Source organism: Peromyscus californicus, unplaced genomic scaffold (assembly GCF_007827085.1).
Source record: "Peromyscus californicus insignis strain IS unplaced genomic scaffold, ASM782708v3 Scaffold_16__1_contigs__length_79575227, whole genome shotgun sequence".
NCBI lineage: Eukaryota > Metazoa > Chordata > Mammalia > Rodentia > Cricetidae > Peromyscus > Peromyscus californicus.
Window position 1 is genome coordinate 12,508,225 of NW_026294458.1, and position 24,542 is coordinate 12,532,766.

The 24,542-nt window shown below is 45.5% G+C and overlaps 1 protein-coding gene across 24 annotated transcripts in view; it reads right to left on the reverse strand.

The window, feature by feature from the left end:
* Kalrn (kalirin RhoGEF kinase) overlaps positions 1 to 24,542 on the reverse strand; it is a 612,231-nt gene that overhangs the window by 428,537 nt on the left and 159,152 nt on the right. For all 24 annotated transcript variants that reach the window (XM_052740404.1, XM_052740400.1, XM_052740397.1 and 21 more), the window contains exon 2: positions 5,206 to 5,280. In XM_052740404.1, coding sequence (XP_052596364.1) covers positions 5,206 to 5,280 — 75 coding nt within the window. The remainder of the gene's footprint in view (positions 1 to 5,205; positions 5,281 to 24,542) is intronic.

Here is a 24,542-nt window from a genome sequence, read left to right on the forward strand (position 1 = left end):
GATTGGAGGAGGCTGCAGGGAAGAAAGGATTAAACAAAATCAAGCCACTGAGCAAGACCAGCATCCAGGTCCCTCTCTACCCCAGCAGAGTGGATTTGTGCAGATAGAGAGTTGAGCCACAAGTTCCCCAACTCTAGATCTTTCATACACCCAGACCTAGTTCTTTGTATTGATGATCGCCTTGATCTCATCTGCCTTGGGAGAAGACCTTATCTCCCAACTGTGATCCATGATCCATATGAAGAAGGAAACACAAGGGTTAGAGCAACAGGTTCTCAAGCTAGAAGGATCTCAGACATCCTTCTCTGCTAGCCTTGATCTCATCACCCTAAGCATTTTCACTCTTGGAGGTGTGTGTGTGTGTGTGTGTGTGTGTGTGTGTGTGTGTGTGTGTGTGTGTCTGCGTCTGTCTGTACGTATGTATGTATGTCTGCTACAACTGTCAGTTTTCTCCCTGACCTTCCAGGGACACCTCATAAGTAGGGCCATGGGAACTTGAGGAGCAGAGACTCTCATGGGCAAAAGGTGACCTGGTGTTTTGGAGGGTTGGTTGGTATGGTCCCCCTCTCAACAGACCAGTAAGGTTTCATATCCACAGCTGGAGGTATGGTTCTGAGTATGTAGGGGGCCTCCAAAGGTGGGAAATTGCCTCTTTTGTCTCCAAGAGTGTCTCTTTTGTATGGATCAAGAGGTAAGAAAAGGCAGCAGGATCAATCCTATCTTTTTTTCAGAGTAGGAAAGACATCCAAGAATAAAGAGGAAGAGCAAGTATAGAGGAGAAGAAGCATTATGCTGCAAAGCAGGGGGCAATGGATGGAGTGAGGCCTCACTTGAGTAAAAGGAAGGACCTAGCACTCAGTTTACAGGGCTGTGCCTTTCTCTCTACGGCAGGCTACAGAACCCAGGAGGAGAAGAAAATAAAGACAAGTCATGGAGAATGACAGCTAAGCCTGTCTCAGAGCAAAATAAGAGACCAAAGCCACCTTTCAAGGTCAAGATAGGCTTTAGTTACTGAGCAGAAAGCCACAGAACCATTGTCAGTAGAAAGCATTCCATGCGGATGGGGGTGATAGAGGCTTCAGAGATAGGTGTTGAGAGGTGCCATCTGCTCTGGGCCCCATTCTGTGATGGCAGAATTGAGCTAGTGAAGAAGATGCATGGGGCGGAGCGGGTGAGGGTAGGAACCGCTCTGTTACATCAAGCGATCCCAGAGGAGAGGGATCCTTTGCCATCGATTCTCTGTCAACTAACATGGGAAACAGAGAGGTGGAAGGCAAGAGAATAAGACTACAGACAGATACAGAGGCTAAGATCATGGATTGCCACAGTAAGGTGAAGTTAGATGCTGGTGTCCAGAGGCTGAGCATTCATGAAGCTGTATCACTGATAATGGAGATGGAGACTGATATTAGAAGGAGATGAGAGATGAAGCCTCAATCCCCAGTGCTAAAGTCATTGTTTATTAAGTGAGAGGAAACGTAGCCATATTTAAAACATCAGAGATGGTGGCATGATCGTCCGTCAATAGCACCATTCACTTGTTCAACAAGCTCTTACCCTTTACCTACCCTTTACCTACCAGTGAAAGGCTTTGGTGATAGGAGCTACAGGATAAGGATGCAGAGGATGGGGGTGGGGGGGTTGGGTGTTCTAGAAATGTCAATGGCTCTCCTTCTATGTAGACAGGAAGCAGGGTGGGGAAGGAGGAAGGCCCAAAGTGAGAGACATTGTTTCATTGATAGAAGTGGGGGGGGGGACTCACACTCTGAGAAGGTACCAGGCTCCAGTTAGGGGAGCATATGGAAGCAGCGTGGGAGGGAGACACATCTCAGGAAGCATACCAAAAGTTGGATTCACATAACAATAGCTCTGCAAGATTTTAATGTATTCACACACATTTTTTTTTTTAAAGGAATGAGGCTATTTTGTAGTTGGAAATGCCAGGTTAGACTAGATAAAGTTGGTTATTGTAGGATTTTACAGAGCCTTAAAATGTTAATGTGCCTTGATGGATGGTCCAAGTGGAGGGTGGGAGGACTTCAATATTCAGCAGTTCCCAAACTTCTTTCCTCATTTTCAAAGACCACCTTATGGTACATTGAAACTTTGGGATCCAGAGTATAAAAGGTTGTCCCGAGGAGCATGGAGCATCTGTGAGAACAGTGGGAAATGGTGGCAAGGGATCCAAAGCCAGAAAAGAATCGCCAGGAGGTGGCCAAAGGCAAGGTGTAAGCGTGTGAAGATCCTAGGGCGGCAGTGGGTCCTCCACAGGAGGGCTGAGTAGAAAGAAGAGATCTGGGTGCTGTGAGTGGGAGGCCCGGAACCCACAGCTGTGGGCCATGGAGCCCAGAGGGGCAGGACTGGGACAAAAGAGGCACTCCAAGGGACAGCCACAGCCACGGTCACACACGCCCACAATGCCCACATGCAGAAGTGGTTGGGCTGCCCTGGCCTAGCCCAGATGTCCGTTGCCATGGCAACATGCTTTCTTTCACCTGGCCAAAGCTGAGATGCTGGCAGAGGAGGGCGGGCACAGCTAATGGTCTGTTTCTCTGCTTACCATGCTCTGTACGTCGCTCTCAGAATGAAACGCAAACTGCCACACTGCAGTATTTAATGGGGGCGGGGGGAAGGGGCTCTCTACTTGGTGTTAGTTTTGTGCTGTGTCTCCTGACTCAGAGTGTAGAGAATAGGAAAATCATTTCTTGTTTTCCCTTTCAGACGCAGTCAGTTGTCATCTCCCAATCACCCTCGGTGCCCCTGCCAGGCCCTGCCAGGCATGGGTGAGTCAGGCTCGGCTCATGCAGGCACACGGCGGTCAGTGGCACACGGCCAGGCCCCTTACGCTCTCTGGGAAGTTCCTACCTGCCTCATCTGTGACCCCTCTCCTGGCAAACGGCTTCCGTGAGTCCCATAAAGGCAGCTCCCTATCTCTTAGTGGGCTTTCCCAGGCCTGGCTGGGCCCCACTCACATTCTTATCGACTGCACATAGGAAAAATGATCCATAAACACGAGGGTCCCCATGTCAGAACATACTATGTCTGTCTTCAGAGTCCCTGATGGATGCTGAACAAGACGGCGTCAGAAGCCATGGGCTAAGTCTAAAAAGGCCTCTGGAGGGACGAAGTGGAAAGTAAGTTGGGAAGGAGAGGACCAAGCTGACAGGTATAGGAAAGGCACTCTTGGGAAGGAAACCATCTAGCATGAAATAAACAGGGCGTCAGCAGGACACCCAAGGGATAGGAAGGACATCATCTTAACTTAGGGCCATAAAATTGAAGGAAGTGGGCTGTAAGCCTGTGCTAGGAGTTGAGGCTATGAGGCCTGCGGTACACCATGCATGGAGACCGCCAGGACTTCCACACAGGGCCTTTCCACAATTCAGTAAGCACTCCAAATCCTAGTTCACCTTGAACTTGTCACAGACATGCCTCTATGCTGGTGTCACAGCACAGGGTCCTCCTGAAGGTTGTTCTGGTGCCTCTACATCTTTAGTAATGAGGGGCTCACTACCTAACACAACAGGGTGTGGTGATATATTTGTAATCTAAGAAAGAAAACTTGCCTGAAGGTCAGAGGACAGGGCCAGTCACAGAGTTAGCCACAGAGGGCAGGCAGTGGTGGCACACACCTTTAATCCTAGCATTTGAGAGACTGCTAGCAGAGGCAGAGATCCGTCTGGATTTCTGTGAATTCAAGGCCACACTGGGTTACAGGAGATTAATCCAGTCTAAAAGAGAAACAGCCAGGCAGTGTTGGCACGTACCTTTAATTCCAGCACTTGGGATCACACACCTTTAATTCCAGCATTAGGAAGGTTGAGACAGGAAGTGATATGGCTGGGCAGTGAAAGGAATATAAGGCGGGAGGAGACAGGAATTCGCTCTCTCGCAGAGAGAGGCTCTGGCAGGCTGAGGAGTTGGTGAGGTAAGAGGTGGTGGCTGTGACTTGCTCTGCTGCTCTGATCTTTCAGCTTTCACCCTGATATCTGGCTTTGGGTTTTTATTATAAGACCAATTAGGATTCGTGCAACACCAGGGCAAGGCAGCTTTTGGATCTCAGTTGTCTTAAGAGCAACAACTGTGAAAAGATACCATTCCACCCGCTGCTGCAGAATGCACCTATCTTCCAAAGGCTCCTGTGTGTACCTAGCACACGCCTACCTCCCTTCCCACACTACACTGACTTACTGCCCTCTCTTCTCTCTAGTAAGGTGGAGACAACTCAAATATGGTTTTCCTTTCCACAGAGGACCCCCCCTTTCCCCTCCTCTCCCTTCTCTCTACTATGGTTGACACATCGGCTGAGCCAGCAGTACCTGTGGGATGAGTCATTGTACTCAGGGAGCACGCTCACTCATGCCCTGTGGCTCCACGGCCGTTCATGCAGACGTTCATACAAACTCTCCAGAAATAAAGGCTCTGTCGACAAGGTGTAGCACCAGGGCTTCTCTCCCAAGATAAGGCCTCTTCGCTGCTCCCACAGTCACCACCCAACTCAGGCCCAGGATCTGCCAAGTTCTGATCCAGAAGGACTCCAGTTCAGCTGCCAAGTTTGTGACATCATGGGAAACAAACATGCTACCTAACCAAACACACGCAGTGAGGTTCCAACCGAACTGTTTACAAGAAGCAGTCGCTGGCCTGAAGGCTGCAGACAGCTGATGACCAAATTACATGCTGCCATTTGGCGCGTAAGATCGGATGGGAGAGAAAGTGTGGAATAAACACTTGGAAGTTACCATTCAGAAAACAAAACAAGAAACAAACAAACAAAACAAACCAAGAACAAAACTTGAGAAAACAAACACTCGAGTTGCATGCGCTAAGAAAGCAGACAAGGAGAAGCCAAAACTAATTGTTATCTCCTGTTTGTGACGCACTAAGAAATAACAGATATAACCCCAGGGAACCACATGTGGAGGGGATACTCTCTTCCTACCGGAAGTGGCCACAGTCACAGTGGCCACAGTGCCACCGTGGCCCTGCCAGAGAGGGCAAATCAGGCAGCAGTGTGTGTGGACCTGCCCGTTGTTGCAAGTGTCATCTAGAGTCCCCAGGTAAGATGAGAGGCCCCTGTGCCTGCCACTGTAGTCAGGAAGCAATGGCTACAAGCCAAACTTCCCCTCTCACCGGTCCACAGAGGTGAGGGAGCGACCACACATGCGCACACAACTCAAGGAAGACATGCAGATAGATACTCACCAGACACAAAGGCCACTTTCTCCTTTAGGATGGGAAGGACATCAGAAGCTTTCAAACCATCATTCCGAAAAGATCCTGCAGGACAACAAAAGAGACACATGATAAAGATGACTGCTACTGGTTAAGTCCCAAGGTCCCACTCTCAAGTTTCCCAGACCCATCATCCGGGCTTGTGCAGGTCTGTAGCCCAGCCCAACAAAGGAAGCCTCCCCATGGTGATGGGGTTAAAGACATCTTCTCCTGGCTCTTGTCAAGAGGTATACAGTTCCAGTCACTCCCCTACTGTCCACGCCCCAGGGACAACACTGGCAGCCCTGTGGTTGTTGAGTGACTTGAAAATGGCAACATGTTTTCAGAGCATGCTTGTACATCTAGTGCCTAGCACAGTGTCACACAGACAGCACGTTAGTATATACGGATATCACGGTAGTTTACAGAACCCCAAATGACATCTGCTTGCAGATACAACTGTTGGACTTCATTTTACAAACGGGAAAAATAACCTACAAAAAATCTAGTAGCTGGAGGCAAAGTTGATGATGCTGTCCCATACCCACCTCCACCCTAATGGCATCACCAGTCCCCCACAGAAGAAGTGTACTTTGGCTATCTAGCCCTTTAAGTCTTACTTCTGGGTTGAAAAATATTTTCCAGGGTCTAACCAAGTTCCTATTAGAGGACGAGAGGTAGACACCCAGAACTCGCCCAAACTGGAAAAGACTCAGCTAGAAAAACTGTAGTCCTGAAAGTAAAGGGCAATCTAGCCCATATGAGGAGTGTGGGAAGGGAGAGCCAGCTTTCACACATACACAAAACCCCAGGCTAGCCCACTGTGACCCTGGCAGTTAACCCTGGTGCCTCACAAGTACTCTGAAGAGAACCACCCACCCCCACGCCCTTGGAGCTGTCACTGGGGTCTCTGCTGTATACCACCATTAAGACATCCCACCATAGATCTCACAAGCAAGCCGTTGCTCAGCTCAACGCTATAGAGCCAGGGAACACGAACACCATTCTAGCGTCTTTGTCCACATGCTGTGAGGCCAAGTACGAAATGTACAAAGGAGAATAGCACTCTGGGCAAGCTTGTCTCTATCTCTCAGTCTCTCAACATCATATAAATTTTACCAACAAACCGGGAATGAGTTCACTGGCCCAGGGAAGAGGAAATTTCATGCCCCGTGCCCACCCAACCAAGGAAGAGCAAGAGGTGTGCCACCAAATGCCAGTGTCCAAGATCAGAGGTCATAATCTAACCCCAATCAAATTTCCAGTGCCTGACCATTTCATCTCTTTCTTCTTTTTCATGTTTCCCTGAGGTAGTGAGCCTTTTATCCAGCAATTACATGTCTTCAGAAGGTGACACACGGGCCAGGATGTGGAGTAAGAGCTGCAGGCTGACTGAGCCGCAGTGAGGAGAAAAGAAACACTGGCAAGTTGTGACTTCGAAGCCCCAAGCCTTGTTCTGTACCTCTGCCCCTGGTTTCTTCAGATAGCTACGCTCAAACCTCACCTCCCACACCAAAACCCACTACTTTTCACAAAGGAGACTGATCAGCATCAATTAGTACACAATTTACGAACAGTTCCTATGACTTGCTTTGTCTTTCCTTTTCTTCCTCATGCAGCAGGAAAACATTTTAGCTTCTCAACCACTTTTAACTCATGACATTGCAGTATCAAAATCTTGTTTTTCCAAGTGAAATATATTTTCCTCAGTTTTAAATACTCTTCTTACATCAGTCTGCTGCACACTTAATTGCTATTAAAAACATACAAAAATAAATTCTATCCTGCATTTTCCCAGATTATTTACAAATTCAGAGTAAGCCAGACCTGGTGGTGCAGGCCTATAACCCCAGCTATTCAGGAGGCCGAGGCCAGATGGTTACAAGTTCAAGACCAGCCTTGGGAACTACTCTCACTTGCAGAGAAGGAGGCCCTAGTCTCATCCTTCCCTCTCTCTTCCTTCTCACTCCAAGGCCCAGGACCTGGAGGATGGCAAGCCGTTCCTCCATGTAGCTAGTGATCGTGGGCTCTGGTGAATGCCAGTCTGGAGCTGGCCTCTTCTAAGATTCCTGGGCTTCCACTTCCTGGGCCAGAGGCCTCCCCAGCCAGTTCAGACTACGGCTGGGCTATATGCCTGACTATGTGCCCACCACAAGAACTTCCAAAGTACCCAGATTTACTAAATCCATTACTAGGAAGGAATCATTCCCAACAGCAGCAACAACAAGATTTTTCACATTATAAAAGCATTTGCTTAGGGGTCTTTTTAAATAAAAGTTCCCTTAGTGCTTTAAATTAGTTTTTCATTTGCCAAAAATTGAATTACAAATAACTTTTCAACAATACATGCATTATGTAAAGCCAAGTAGAGCTAAACTAATTAGCCCGGGGGCTCAGAAATTGGTGACCTTGCATATAAAACCTATTTGCACTGGCTGAAGAGCCTATGTATGAATTCCCCCAGGGCCCTTGTGAAACCAGCTGTTAGAATATATAATAAAGGGTAAGTTCATTGACCACTAACTCAAACAGGACCAATGAAATTGGAACATGTTTTCACTATCAGGTACACATCCCGGTAGACTCCTGGTAAATGGCCAATAAATATTTGATGAAAGAATAAATGACTGAAAGTTACCCCTTCCTAAAGTGAGGTGCACAAGGTCAGTGGCATCACTTGTCATATAAACATTAGGGTGTCCCCCAGCCTTTCTAAGTCCCCTCTTCATATTTATTGGCCTTCACAACCAGATCACTATCAGAGCAACATGTTTTGAAAGGATGTATTAGGAGCCAATTCTTCATTCAGTCTCAGTGTGCTTTGTTAAACCAGAACAATTCCTCCCTGGCTTCCTGGCCCATTCTTTCTTGGGATCAGGTGGGGACCGGAATTGTTGCAGGTAGACCAGTTGCCAAAATGGAAGAAAAGTGATAAAAGAACTCTGTAAGTACACATGCCTTGCAGGAGGCAGCTTACACCACAACTGCTATTTCTGACACAAAGTGTATCTGATAGCATTATTAGGCTGTGAACACTAGACCAGTGGTAGACTAGCCTTTTCCTTAAGACAGGCCCGCTGAAACAGGAGATCCATTACTACCTCTATAGAAAGCCTGAGAAGAAATAAAAGCCCCTAACTCCTTGGAAGGCCTATAAGGGAAAACAAAACTAGTCAGTAGGAACCCATGTGGACTTGACCCAATGTGGGTGTTGTGCTTTCTCTTAAGGACAAAGGCATGCTTGGCTAGCTTTCAGTGCTAAACCCACCACATTCATGTCCTGCTGCTGTCAGAATTACAAGCCTGCTGTTCTGTTAATTAGCAAAGTTGAAACACTCTGCATCTATTAAGGAAGTAAAAATTACCACCACCATCCCCTCAGGACCCTCCAGTTTGGGTCTCCTCCCAGCCCTAGGTCTGCTCCTCACTGCCCTGCACCTCCAGCAACATGCTCACACAACATGCTCACACAACATGCTCACACTGCTGCCTGGTCCTCCTCCCATTTTCCTCCTCACTGCTTCTCATATGTAAAACGCCAATGGTCCTCACTCTGGCACCCAGCCTGCACTTCTGGCCCCAAGGAAGAGCAGGACTGGGCCTTGTGCCATGGGCCCTGCCCATGGTTTCTTAGGCCTGGGAAAGCAGTGACTCCCTTAAGGAAGCGGAGTGCTTGGGCTCCGGGCCAACCTCCTCCAGAAAGCAATCCTGATTGAAACAAACACAGAAACAAACAACTGAGTGAGCATTTGGTGAGTGTTCAAAAGTGTAAGCTGCCAGGAGACCCACGGATTGCTCTGTATTTCCTTTTGGTTTTCAGTCATGCTTCCACAATTTGCACTTATTTAAGAGTGACTGTGTAAGCTTTTCAACATTGCGTCAAGTGGGGTTGAGCCCTTGCCCTCCACTAAAATGGCAAACTTCCAGTGTGCAGGTCCCTGCCTCTTCTCTCCTTCCATACCATTGTATTCCATGCAGGTGGTGGTGTCCTGTCCCCGTTTAACAACGTAATGTCCTATGGGCATACCTGTCTATCACTGGTAATGTACAGTCACAAATACTCAGTGTTCATTTCCCCCTAATACTGAGTATCTACCAGACTCCAAAGAAAAGACAAGCTATTGAGATTCTGATAAAGAACTCCACCCTCTCACCCCACCCTCCACCTAACCACACAGTATCTATGCTATCTTGATGATGGGTGTTATCTGTCCAGTATCCAAGCTACCTGATAATGGGCACTCCTCATCACCGAGGCACCCAAACAGAAACATGGGTAGCATCCTAGACATTCATCTCTCCATCACACTTTTCAATGCAGACATTCAATTATGTTGACTCTACCTCCTAAATCTCTCTCAAATCCATCATTCCTGTGTAGTTTCCCTGACCTCTCAATCAAGTTGAGCTGTCCCCAGTCGTACCTTATCATTCTTGAATGGCATCTATGTGTTTTCATTTCACTCCCCATTAACTGGTCCTGACATCCCCAGGGAAAGGACCTTATTATACTCACTGTTCTACCCACACACCTTGCACAACGTCTGTCGCACAAAAGGGACTCAGGAAATACTGAGCCAAACTGAACACACATGGTTTCAGTGAGCTCAGAGGTGAGCTGGAGGTGGATGGTCAGGATAGGCTATCCTAGGAAAGGATATGGACCAAGAGAAAGGCAGAAGACAGATAGGAAGGGACCCAGACATTGTGCCACGGATGGGTAGAGTTTACTGCTGAACAGAAAAACAAAGTGGAGGGTATAACAGATAGAGCAGGGAGCTCTGTAGTCTGAGTCTCAGAAGTTGCTCCTCAGAGGAAACTGCCTGTGCCTTGGGAGTCACAGAGAGTTTGGCTGAGCTGCACCAAGGGGCTGAGAAGGGAGTGAAAGGAGTGTTTGGCTGGTCCCAGAGGAAAGCTGTGGCTCAGAGCAGGGTCATGCCCAGTAGGCTCTGACGTCAAGCTCCAGGTCACTCCTGACCTGTGGTTGAAGCCAGGGGAGATTCAGACACGAGGCTGATGGTAGAAATCTCTTCTGATCTTTCCCATAAGTTCCAAGAGAGTCCATCAGGATGTTTGTTCTGAGTTACTTCCAGAAGCCAGCCAGGCCAGCAGCAGGCTGGTGGCTCAAGTAAGACCTTGTGAAGATCCTTTGTAGAACTGAATCATAAAAGGAGGAGACTTTCGCACGGTCCCTCCCGTATAGTGAATAGGTGGTTTAGGAGAAGACATTGTCTGTAACAGAGGACCTATTAGTGGCAGAGGCAAGATGCCCATCTCCCTTGTCCTCTGTCCTAAGAGGAGAAAGGGGAAGTGACAGAAATGGGGATGTCAAGAAAGAGTGAGATCTGATGATAAAGAGACATGTGCACGTGCAGAAATAGAGCAAGCAAGTATTTTTTTTCTCTTTACAGATGTGAATGAGCTATTGAGGAAATGGCCTGTTGGAAAACCCCAGCAAATATAAATAAATTTCTTGGAGCACTCCTTAAAACAGCTACCACCGAGGTAGGAAGTATGTGCTGAGAGGAATACATCTGGCAGAGAGGGACAGGACAGATTCATGTCAACAAGAGAACACAGCACCGCATGGAGTCCCACGGGCCTCTCCCCAGCCTGGAAACGCATCCAACCCCGAGCCAGGCCCCTCCATCTTCCTCATCCTCACCACCCACAAATGTCAAGCAGCGCTGGAGACATTCTGTCTCCCCACCCTGCAGGCATGAAGGGGAGACAGTGTGGCGGAATGCTCTCTGGCCATGAAACTCCCAAGCAAAGAACATTCAGGGTCCTCCGCTAGTCTGATTTCAGTGACCATGGAAAGGAAAGCAAAGGGCTCCTCTTCTGGCAGTTGCTAAATACTGAGTTTCCCTAAACCAAGTGACCAGGCCTTACACAACATGAAGCAGTAGCGAACGACTTGGGAAGATAACCAGGGTGGGCAGTCTTTATGAAAAGGAGAGGTGATGTTTATCTTCACCAAGCTCTGACATAGCCTTGAATATAAGGAACGCTTTCTGCACACTGAAGTACAGCACACCTTCTCTAACTTTCCACACTACACCAGGCTGGACTGGCTCCTCCGCCTCATGCAGTCATTCCTCACTGCCACTGTCCACTGCCACATCTGGCTCTCTCGCTAGACCCTAGCTGGACTCCCGAGGGCAGGGCCAGGTGTTTACCCAGGTGGCCTTAGTGCCTGAAGTACAGCTGGTGCTCACTGCAGGGACTGAGCCCTTCAGACCCATGGCACCATGGGACCTTCCACACAGAAGCAGTGACTGCTGTGCCTCTTCCTCCTGCGCACCTTTTCTGCTGGTTCCGACCCCCACCTTCATCTTTCTTCTCCTCCCATGCGTCCACGTGAACTCTAATTGTAGCCAATTTCAATATTAACTTCTAAAGTCAATATTAGATATAAAGGCCTGGCTAATGGGCTACTTTTGAAAAGCAGAAATGTGTAATACTTGCCACTGCTAAATTAGCTCTATTAAAGATCACTTATAATTAGCACTTTAAACATGTGGGTAACACCTCTCTAAGCCCAGCTAATGAGCAAACTGTTTCTGTTTATTCTTCACAAGACTTAATATTATCTGGAGTTGAGACCTCAACTGCAATTCACACGGGCTCCTTCTCTCTCCCTCCCTCCCCTGGAAAGTGGGCATCCTTGAGGGCAAGGCAAACACCATGACCATTTCAGAAGTGCTTCTGTCTATCCACCCCTTTCCCTATATTCTAACTGATCAGGTTATTTAAAGTGTTCATACTACATGTATCATCGAGTAATGCTTCTGCAAGGGACCCCTGAGTAACACCAAACGTGAGGCTGCTGGTGACGAACTACGGAATATTAGCAATATATTTGCTATTATGTTAGAGAGAACTGAGAGGCCTGTGCTGTAGCAGTTCAGGCATGCAGAAGGCTTGCTCCTTAGGACTCTCCCTCTTGGTTCCCCTCCTCCTCCTCAGCAAGAATATCAGTTACTGACTCTCAAAGCCAGCCTTGACTACGTCATAACAGAGGGCACTCGATCAGACGTCACAACCTGAGATGGCCCAGTCCCTCTCTAAATGCTCTCTCTTCTCCTGCCCTCGCCCCATGTCCTGAAATGTGGACACGAAGCAGACAGCAGCAGAGCAAACACATCAATGATAACGGCCATCTAGCAGCCATCTGGGCAGCTCAAGGCAAGAGACCCTCATGGGAACTTCACAGAGCGGTCCGGATGCTCAGCCCAGGGTTCCTCCCTGCCCCACCTCCCCTGTTCTGTGTTATTTCATGCTCCTGTTACGTCCCAGGAGTGGAAGAAATGTCATAGGAACACAGAAGCACTGACCAGGCCCAGGAATTAGGGTCACAGTTACAAGCAGGTTTATAGAACTGTAGTACAGAAGCAGTGGAGAAGGAGCACACCCAAGCCTCAGGCAGCTACAGGGACCTTTGCAGACCAAAGCACCCTCCCATTCCCAGGCGAACTGCCGCTGTCCTCGGTTCTGAAGCCATGTATGCTTGCTACTCCACATGGCTGCTGTCCAGGCTGTCCCAGAATATGTGAACCAAATGAGAAAGCAGCCGAGAAAAAAGAAGTGGTATGCTGTGTCCCCAAAGATGAACACGTGTGATGAAACCCTGGAAGAACATGGGCCAAAGGAGGGCTACTGATTACTGCAGGGAATCAAAAGGCTTGGCTTGTTATTGCTTTCAAATAATTGCAGAGACCAAGAAAGACCTGTGCACCCACACACACATAGACACAGACATACACACACAGACACAGACAGACAGACAGACAGACAGACAGACAGACACACACACACACACACACACACACACACACACACACACACACACACACACACACCATATACTCAGATCCCATGGAAATGAGGTGGCATAAACCCTGTATGACACCCAATACCCAACACATATTTGGACTTATAAATCAGTAAGTTAACCATATCTGAAGTGGATTGGTTGGCCCTGAAACAATTCCTAGAGTTTTAAGCAGCTTTGAAATCTCTCCTGAAGATTTTTGTCTTAGCCACCTAAACATGCCAGATTAATTAAGTTTAACATTCATTGAAAAAATGTGTCAAACAAGGTTGTCATCACTGTGAGAATAATATAAGGTTCCTGATAGCAAGGAATTTTTGGTTTAGGGGAAAGTCAGACATGTAATTTCAATGTCACATAAGAAACACATTATAGAGGTATTGGGGAAAATATTCAGAGAGTTATAAAAAGATAGCAAGACAAAACTCCAGCCTAAGAACAGACCCATTGATGAGACAGCAGCCAGCGGAGCAGAGGCAAAGGGTTGTGGACGCGTCAGCAAGGTCCTAGGTTAGACGGGTCAGTGGTGAATCTGTCTGCAGCGAAGTCAGAACAAGTTTTCCTGTGACCTGAACATTCTCCAGAGTAACAAAGACTGAGCTGATATCTGTTAGAGATAAGACACAAAAGCTTCCCATGGAGCTGGCAGGAGCAGAACCCAGCATGAGCTGGCGAGTGGCCAAGATCAGGAGAGAGGCCAGAAAGCAGCAGAATGTCAGTGAATGGAGTAACTCACCAACCTGGAGCAGCAGTGAGTGCCTCATCTTCCCACGACACATCTGTCTGTCACACTGCTCACAGGGTCCTCTGGACGTGACTTCTCTGAATTTACACGGCTACAGTCCTATGTGCTGGCCTCGTCACTTCTAACTCCCATTCCCCCTTTCCCAGTCTCTATGAATCTATCTATGTTCCACACAAAGGCATGCAGGTCCAGGTGACATTTCTGAGAAACATACCTACTGACAATATACTCTGAAAGCAGGGCCTCTATCTAGATGAGGGAGCCCCAACATCACCTGTAGGCAACTTCAGAGCCACACAGGAGGCCATAACTGCTTTCAGGGAAAAAGGAAGAGAAGCCTGAGGCAGCCCATGTCCTAACTTTGAGCTGCCAGGCAGTAGTGAATGGGGGGTCACAGAAAAACATGAGAGCAGTTAAGTTGCTCTTCATGTACAACACACACCAGACCCTCATATCTGCCTGCTACCAGGAGCATCAACTCCCAAACTGTCAGATTCTCTGCTGTATGCTCTCTGAAACGCTCTCCTCCCTGTCCCCAGTCACCTGCAGGAAGCTGGACATCTGGCCTACTTTGTTCTTTTCCAGCTTCCTCAAGAAGAGGGAGTCCTTATCAGAACCAGGAGGCCATGAGGTTGCTCTGCCCACTGATGAATGTACATATGTGCCCAACATACAGACTACATGCCTAGACCAGATCAGTGTGAAGCTGTGGAGTTAGGGTAGTTCACACAGCTTTACTACTGAAAAACCAGGAGCAAGCTACCTGTTTGACCATAGAGGACAGGTTAAAGGGATATGTCCACTCAAAGCAGTTACTAACTGTAACACAAAAAGTAACTAGTGCTGTATAAACCTCACAGTATACTGTTAAATGGGAAAAAACAGATTACAGAATAGAATGTATAAGCTGATCCCAGTTGCATAAATACAGGTTTCCATCTGTATAAAAAAATACATACAGATAATACACACAGTGATTATGAGCTATTATTGCTAATTTTATTAATGTTTCTTAAATGTTTCCTATGTTTAAATTTTATTTATTGTCAAAATTGGGAAAAAAAGCAAATTTCTTCATTTACATGTTTAACATTCACATACAAGATCTCTAAACATTCATACAATTTGAAGGTTTAATAATGAAGTTACAGATAAAACATCTGCAAATGGCATTTTAAAGACAAACTTATTTAAAGCTGAGGACAACTGTTGTACATCTGTTCACTCTGATGCAATTTTGTGGCAAATAAAAAATGTACCATTTACCACACATAAAGTTGTCCTACAGCTAAGAGAGCCGTAGTTCAAATAAGTAATAAAAGAAAATTTCATTTTTATTAAATATCAAAGATTTGCCATGGATGCAAATAGAGTTTGTTCCAAGAATCTGAGATGTTAAGGACTCAATAAAATCAACACGTTTCTGTTTATGAGCCATTTATCACAGTGAATACCTGCTAAGTAAATCTCTAAGTGCATGCTGTGTACCAATGCAGGATTTTCAACCAGACATTTCAACTAGAAGAATAAATGCATGAAAATACTTAAACATATTTTAGAAAAAGATAAATAATGGTTGAGATTGCCCTACTAGATTTTAAAAGATATTTTAAAAACCATAATTATTTTTAAAAAAGGTGGAACAGACGAAAGTAATGTCAACCATTTAACCCAAAGTTGCCTATATAACATTTTAAGATTATAAACAAAATTAACCAGGGAAAATGAGGTGTTGGAAAACACAGCCGTAAGAAACAGAGGGGGGAGCTAGGAATACCTCTTATTCCTCACTCTTGGAAAGATGTGGAAAGAATATGAGTGAGCATTTTGGAAAAGAGGGCAACAGATGAAAAAGTAGTCAATCTAATTAATAATCAAAGGAATACATTCTAAACCATGAGACCAATACAGTCTAAACCATGAGACCAATACAGTCTAAACAATGATACCAACACAGTCTAAACAATGAGACCAATACAGTCTAAACAATGAGACCAATACAGTCTAAACCATGAGACCAATACAGTCTAAACCATGAGACCAATACAGTCTAAACAATGAGACCAATACAGTCTAAACCATGAGACCATTGAAATTACAAACTTAAGACTCTGAACAGGCAAGAATTCTCAGTGGTGGCCTGGGGGCAGTTACCTCCCTGTTCCTCTCCACCAGGGAAAGCAAAATTGCCACACCTTTCCAGAAGGTAGCTTTGTATTGTGACTCGAAGCGGTAATACTGGGTATAACAAACAATGTAGTAAATCCTCTTTTGGGTGTCCAAGGATGGAGAATATTTAAATAACATGAGCTAGATATCAGTGGAATAGCAGTCAGCCACTGCCATTTTAAGTCATTTTTAATCCCACAGAAGTAACACACACCGCCTATGACGTAAATGTTAGGATGTGGGTGATACAGGCACCATGCATGTCGGGTTGGATAGGGTAAGACTGCTCACATCAGCTGTTTTAACCCCAGAGCTGGCAATTTGATAGGGTCCCCATACCTATAAATGAATGCACTTCCGGGCTGTGGGAGTGGGGATAACAGACAGTCTTCCATACCCTTTTCTATCGTTTTTAACTTTCCACCCTGAAAACGTATCAAAATGATTATTTTTAAAAATGCATAAAGACCGTATAAATAGTCAAGTTATACACAAGGGTGTAGACCTGTAGTTTCAGCAGTCAAGAGGCTGAGGCAGAAGGATTGTGAATGTGAGGATAGCCTTAAAACAAACAAACAAGCAAACAAATAAAAACCCTGTCTTGTGAAAGGAGAAGGTAGACAGGAAGGGAGAGGGAGCCAGAGGGAAGAGGGAGGAAGGAGGGAGGGAGGAAGGGAAGGAACAGACTGCAGACTCACATCTATTCTAAACCACCCCCACCTTCTCTTTTCTAGATATTCCCAAAGGCACAAAACTAAATGAACAGGATCACAACAAATGAAAGCCTCCGCACAACAAAGGAAAAGACGCCCTAAAGAACAAAGGAAAGTATTTGCAAACTACACATCTCACAGGAGGTTGCAACCTGGTAGGATCTCAAAAAACTAACCAATAAACTGATTTTAAAATGGTCAATAGGCCTAAATAACATTCCTGAAAAGATGTACAAATGGCCAATGGGTATATGGAAAGTGTCCACCATTATCAATCATGAAGGAAATGCCAATCAAAATCATGACTAAGTACCACTTGCAGCTGTGTGAATGTCTACACTCAGAACTAAAGAATATGTATATGGACAAAATGTGCTTTATGTAAATGTATACATGGCACTAACTGGAGTCAACGGACTATTAAATAAAAACAAGTTGAAAGATTAAAGACAGCAAGTATTGATCAGGATGCAGAGAAAAGGGGACGCTGACTCATTGTGGGTAGGAATATAAATCGGTCTAACCACCATGGGAAACAGTGTGAAAATTCCTAGAACTTCTTAAAATGAACTACCCTATGATCCTGGTTATAAATACAAAGGAGAGGACATCAGTATGTCAAAGAGACATCTGCATTCCCATGTCCATCCCAGCTCTGTTCAACAATAACCAAGAAAATGGAAGCAAGCTGGGTCCATCAACTGATGAGTGGATAAATACAATGTAAAAAAATTTGGCCACAAACATAATGGAATCCTATGATTTGAGACAACACAAATAGAACTGAGATCAGCTACCAAGTGAAATAAGCCCGGCACAGGAAGACAAGAACCACACGATCACCTGTGTTGATTTCCTGGAAGATGTGTAGAATGGTGATTGACAGAAGCTAGCGGGTAGAAAGGGGAAGGGAGAAGGGACCAAAGGTACTAAGGAACAGCTATGTGGGAACACACAATTCAGGTGTGCTATGTTCAACAGCAGCACGTAATGGTTCTGCTCATTTTCAAAATCTAGAAGAAAGGCTTTTGAAAGTTTTCCCCATAAAGAAATGGTAAGTGTTTAAGGAGGACATTTAGCCGATTTTAAACATTATACAATGAGGGCATGCATTGGAGCATGACATTGTAATGTGAAGCTTTACATATCAGCTACATTTCACTTTGAAATGTAATACAATTCTCTTCATTTTTGATTTCTTCAACTCCATGACTACTTAATCTTTGTCTGTTCTTCAACTTACTGGCCTGTTCTATAAGCTGGTCTTTGTGATATATTTCCAGAAGAAGTAGGACTCTAGGAATCTATTAGCCCCTTTCCCAGAATAGCCAAAACCCAGGAGATTTTTGGTGTCTAGAAGTAACCCATGCTCATCAGTGAGTTGAAGTACCACAGAGAAGGGTGGGCATGCTGCCTCTTCCCAACCTGTGATGCTGCTACACCTCCACAGCTATCTTATGGTAGGCTCCAGGGAAATGGATTTGGAAGTGGGTACAGGCAGCTGCCCCCCCCCAGGACATCCTGGTGAAGAGCAATGTGTTTCCCCACCCCACATCAGACCATGTTCTGTGTTCTAGTTGGATGTTTCTGGAGTCCTCATCCACTGCATGGTGAGGATTTGTCCCTCTGGATGGCCATCCTCTCCTAGCACTTCCAACCTGTGCCCCTTGTGGAGTGCATGAAGTGACAGGAAGGACACCAGACCAAAGAGTAGGATTCAGCTCTTATCAGCTCAGCAACTCTGGGTCAGCTGCTGTCTGAGCTGACCTTCAGATAGAGATTCCAATGCTGCCTCAGAGAGGACCAAACCAACTCAAGGTAAAGCATTTGCAAACTGTAACTCCCTTACAAAAGTAATACATAATGTCTTACATTGTGGCATTTCTGTGGAAGTAATCACTAGTTTTAGGCTTTTCTGACCTTAAAGCATGTCTGTGCTCTAAGGCCCTGTCTAAAGACCTCCTACTGCATCTCAGGGAAGAGGCAAGCCTGCCTTAGTAGCCATGACCAATGACACCTGAGTCACCCTAAGCCTACCTGTATCACCCTGGTATCTCAGGTACATGGAACAATCAACTACAACCCTCAATTCTTATCAGGTCTTACTTAGTCTATGGGGAACATGTGGGGCTAGATGCCAAGTAACCATGTGACCAGGCTCCTGTTCCCATTTGGAGAAGACAGGAAACATGGTTTCCACAGTAAGGGGAAATCTGGGTCAAAATACTCAAAGGTACTTTTCCCAGAATTCCCATGTATGGGATTGTCCCAGCACACAAACTATGACCTTTAAATGAGCCAAACCTGGGAAGACCCTCTTGGTTCTCCATGGGCCCTGACTCCTCTGCTTCTATTCTGGTAACGGAGTGCATCCTTCAACCATTACACCACATTCAACAGTGCACCACCACCATCCAGGACGCATCCCTACCCTGCACCAAACACCTCCCCAGGGCTCCTGGAAGTTTCTCTTTTTATCACCTCTTCCCACTCTCCTTGTGAAAAATAACTAGAAAGAGCCATACATACAAGCCCAGACCTGCGAGCTAACAGAGAAAACAAACACGCTTCCCCTCAGGGCACTGGATTATGACAAAATATACCCCTTCTTGAGGACTCCATCAAGGATAAAGACAGCAGACTCAAGGTATCAGAGATAGGAATTACAGCAGGCTTTCTGAGACCACCAACCCTCCAACCATGACACAGAGACTTATTATTAATTATGAATGCTCGGCCTTATCTTATGCTTGTCCCACTAGCTCTGATAACTTAATTTAACCTGTTTCTCTTCATCTATGTTTTGCCTTGGGACTTTTTACCTTTCCTTCTGTATGTCCTACTTTCCTGCTTCCTCCACAGCTGGCTGGCAGCTGCCTGCCTGGCTGACCCCTGGCGCCTCCCTCTCTTTCTCCCTTGTTCTCTCTCCAGCCTAAATTCCTCTTCCTACTTATTCTCCCTGCCCACCAGCCCCACCTATCCCTTTATTGCCTAGCTATTGGCCATTCAGCTCTTTATAAGACCAATCAGGCAGGCAAAGCAACGCATCTTTACATAGTTAAACAAATGTAGCATAATCAAATGTAACACATCTTTACATAGTTAAACAATTATTCTTCAACACAAACAAATGTAACACATCGTTACTTAGTTAAACAAATATTCTATTCCACAACAGAAAATCTTCCAGCATTTAGAGAAAGGGAAACGGAGACTTGTGATGGGAGGGAGCTCAAAGTCACGTGTTGAGTTTAACACCCCAATTACAGCCAAGCTTTCTCTACTTCATGCACAAGATTTAAAGAGTAGCCCACTACTGGTGTATGCATAGTAAATTATGAGGACATTCTGATGGTATTCTAGAGCTCTGCTGGCTAGTTCTGACACTTGCCATGTGTGGCTTTTAAAATTCCAATTATATGAAATTTAACATTCTGTTCCGTAGTTATATTAGTCACACTACAAGTGGCCAGTAGCTACTGTATTGGAGAGTACAGGAGAAGGCATGCCATCATGGTTCTCTTAGTAGCTCTGATTCACACGAACAGACTCATTACAAAGGGAGAGTTCCATAAGGTCAATCAGTTCCACCACAATGAATGAATGAATGAATGAATGGCAAACAGCATAGGACACAATCTACCAGAGGCTCAGCCAACAATGACTCAGAGGACATGAAACATGGTGCAACATCCAGGGAAGGCACTGGATGGCTTCCCTTTATGCACATGGACCTAGGGAAGAAGCAAGTCTCTACTGTCTCATTGATATGTGTATGTGTATGTATATATGTATGTATACATATATCTGTATATATATACTATATATATACAGATATATGTGTGTGTATATACATATATATGGATTATTAACTATTGAAGGCTGCTCAAATTTTCTGATTGGAACCAGAGAACCAGAGTGCTGGGTGCTGACAGACAAGCCTAGTGTTGGTGCCCTGGGGCTTCAGCCACTTTGGGAGGTAGTTTTGCCAGATCACTGAAAAGCCTAAATGAGAAGGTAACTATTTAGGTTCCCTCATGGGAAAAGAAATCTTCACAAAGCCAGGAAACTTTGAGTTTTCCAGAGAAAACATAAAACCTTGTAGCTACCCTTCTCCATGGTGTCCTTCTATCCAGTCAATAAAAAGCTTTAGTGACTGTACCTGTGGCTGCCATACTAGAGCCTGGGTACCCTACCCAGTGACTTCAGATACCCACTGCCCAATACACAGAATGATGGGACATCACCCAAGGGACCAGAGATCCTCTAGTCAAGGGAAAAAAACCCTTTGCAAACAAGACTGCACTTGCTCTGCTCTATTTACAATGTCTCATAATTACTAATAAAAACACATTTTTAGATATAAAGCCTTCAATCAACATAGCTTTTTAAATATACACAATCACTCACTAAAACCAAAGGAGCAAAATTTGCTACTTACAGAAGCCAGAGAAAGACCAGAGCACCTGGCTATTTTCAAGCCCTGAAAGTTCTAATGATGCATGAAACAAGGCAAAGGTCTGATTTCCGTCTTTCTGGCTCAGTAATGAGTGACTGACACAATCAACGTGGAGAGCTAATACGGTACAGAGAACACTGTTTTTGAGGCAGTATCTTACTTCTGTAGACTAGGCTGACCTGGATGTCTATGTATTCCAGGCTGGCCTCAACTCACAATAATCCTCTTACCTCAGCCTCCAGTACTAGAGTCACACATCGTTCATTTTCCATTCTACAGTCTGCATTTGTCTGTAGTATAAAACAATTCATACTGTGATTTCAATATTACGACTTTTCCTTACAGCTATAAAGGTCTCTCTTAGTCGGGAATGTTGTATCACTATTCTTCACCCGAACGATTCACCAGTGTCTCAAATCAAAATCTTGCACACATCACTGTTCCTCAGTTTTCTCATCTGCAAAATGTGTGTGCTGGCAAAACCTCTTTAAATCCTTTGTGACTATTATCTGAGACTGTAGGTGTGTGTGTGTCTAATAGGTGGCAGGTGTTCAGAAGTGCGGGTGACGACGTGAATGAGTGAATCAATGAAGTGTCTGGAGGGTGTGATTGATCTGTCATCTGGCCCAGCCGTGCAGACCTGGAAGCAGCCAGATTGCAGAAGCCATTCACAACTGAAGACACAGTCATCCGCATGCTGTCAGCTCCTGAAATGGTAGACAAAGAACCAGGAGGAAATGTGCTGCCTCCAGAGAGCATCATGCTTTGCAAATCCATCCACTGCACAGGTGAGAGCATCATAGCTCCCATTTTAAAACCCTTCCCTCTGCTCTAAAACTCTATGGGAGAAGATTGGTCCATGATCCAGTCTTTTCAGCCTTGGGACTCTGGCATGGAAATCTGTTCCTCAAAACTCATATATGGGCTTAGAAATAAATACTCATCATCCAACTGGGCCCCAGCTCCTTCAGCACAGCTTAGTCATATCTGAGGAACTGTTGGCATGAATGAGAGCTCTGGGTGAGAAATCCAGAGATCCAGTCTCCCTTTGGGTCTTTTCCAGATTTCTCTTCCCCCTGGCCTTTATTTCAACAACAGTAAAATCAAGCCACACAAGCCAGACAAGATGATGGCTGAGACCATCCTTGACCAGCTGTTTCTTTCCCTAATTTTGCTTTGCCACAGAAGAGATAAATCCTGTAAGAATCTAGGGAAGGTGGCATCCCAGCAGAGAAATGAGACCCTCGGGGTGAGAATCACGCTGGGGAAATGCCACATTTAATGAGTTGTAAAATGCATCATTAGTTTTTGTACCATTAAGAAAGAAAAAAATCTACTGCTTATTAAACTACTACACACCATAAACCATAAGATACATGACTTCAGAGGTGGCAAAATGTAGGGGTAGGATAGGAAGAACATCTGAAAGTCACTAAAACACAGCGGCCAGCATTAAACAGGGACTTGCTCGATTCTAGGCACTCAGCTAAGTGTCTTTTTCATGTTATTTCATTTAATCCTAAAATAAGCCTGTGCAGTTAAATGGAAGCTCATGAAATAACAGTATGCTACAGCAGGGAGGAGGCATGGAGAGCTTAGAGAATTTGCTTGCAGGCATCTGACTAGTAGGCATAAGAGCAAAATGCAAACTTGTACCTATTTCACTCCAAATTCCTCCTTCTTAACCCTTCGTCCTTGGAAAAAGTTTGGAATGTCTGCCTGAGTAAGAGTGAGATGGGCCTCAAACACGAGAATGGTATGCCAAAGGAACGTACGAGAACAAAATACTTGGGACCGAAAGGAACCATAGAGATTCTATGAGCATATACTTTATCCGTATAAGCAAACCGAAGACCAGAAGGGTTATGGGTCTTGCCCAAGGTAACTGCTGCTGTTTAGTGCAAAACCTAAGATCCTACCATTGTGACTAGTAATAAGGTTAAGTTTCCCACCCTGAACATTTCTGTCTGCCCAAGTTCTAGACATTTTCCTGTCTTTGTGAGTTCTCAGTGGCATCTCCTAAGTGGCACCATTAACAACACCTTCAGGCCCAAGGTGTTGAGCCTTCTTAGAGCAATGTAGACAGAAGAACTGGAGGTTCTACTCTAAGAATTCAGCACGCTTACTCTCTACGCCTTGTGGATACACATGTAAAAGGAGGCTCACAGCACCAGCCACACGGAGACAGTGTATGGACAGTCCCTGCCACACGGAGACAGTGTATGGACAGTCCCTGCCACACGGAGACAGTGTATGGACAGTCCCTGCCACACGGAGACAGTGTATGGACAGTCCCTGCCACACGGAGACAGTGTATGGACAGTCCCTGCCACACGGAGACAGTGTATGGACAGTCCCTGCCACACAGAGACAGTGTATGGACAGACCCTACAGCACACAGTGAGTGGGTGGCTGGTAGCAGCTATTATGGCTCTGGAGACTGGAACAAGTTAGAGCATTCTCCCTTCCCTCATCTTTCTTGGTTAATGGTTTTTACACAGCAGTAGTTCTTGCATTCTCCAACATGATGTACATTATTTGGTCTGAAGCCTATATTCCTGCTTTCTTCATCCTCCTTTACAACAGACTGTCCTCCTCAGGCAGGGAACCAAAGCTTCCTGTGCCCTCTGCTCACAAGCTCATCTCTACTAGCATGAGTCCAGGTCTCTTTTACTTTTTTTTGTATAAGGTTTATAAAATCGAGCTCCTTAAAGACATCCTTTTCATTTTGGAATCCATCCCTGTTGTTTTAAAGTGAAGGTCCCCCTCTTCCCAAGACATGGTAGCCCTCTAGACTCACAGCATCTTAAGCTCAAGATCAAGGTCATTTATGTTCAACCTTTCAGCCACTAGGGTTGGAGTTGGAGTAAAGGAAAAATCTCTTCCTACCATTTTAAGGAGTGCTGTATGTCTAGTTACATACACATTGGAAGACAATGTATGGTAGTTATGCTGCAGGCTTCTAGGAGAACGGGGCAAGCCCCATGACTGGGAAGTGGAAAGTTCCAATGACACTGAATGGCTGGGATGTTAGGCTGATGTGAAAGCTCTATTTTCCATTATCTAGGCATCTGACCAGGGGAAAGACATGTGTCCAATCTCATAGCTCACTGTCTGTGGGAACCTCAGCTGGTGTGGCAGCAGGATTTGCAAATGAAGCATCACAAAAGAGCAAGCTTCAGCCCCTACCTGCCCACGCCCTCCTGGCTCTGGCTCCCTCCTGGTTGCTTTTGTGGGGCTTACAGATGTCTGCTACCACTCACTGAGGGTTACTCGCTAGGCACAGGCTCCCTGGTGCTTTATACTCACATGTCCAATTCTTCCACATTCTCTAAGGGAGACATATTATTTTCCCCATTCAATGGATGGAAACCTAGGATTAGAGAAACCGAATAGCTGACCCAAGGT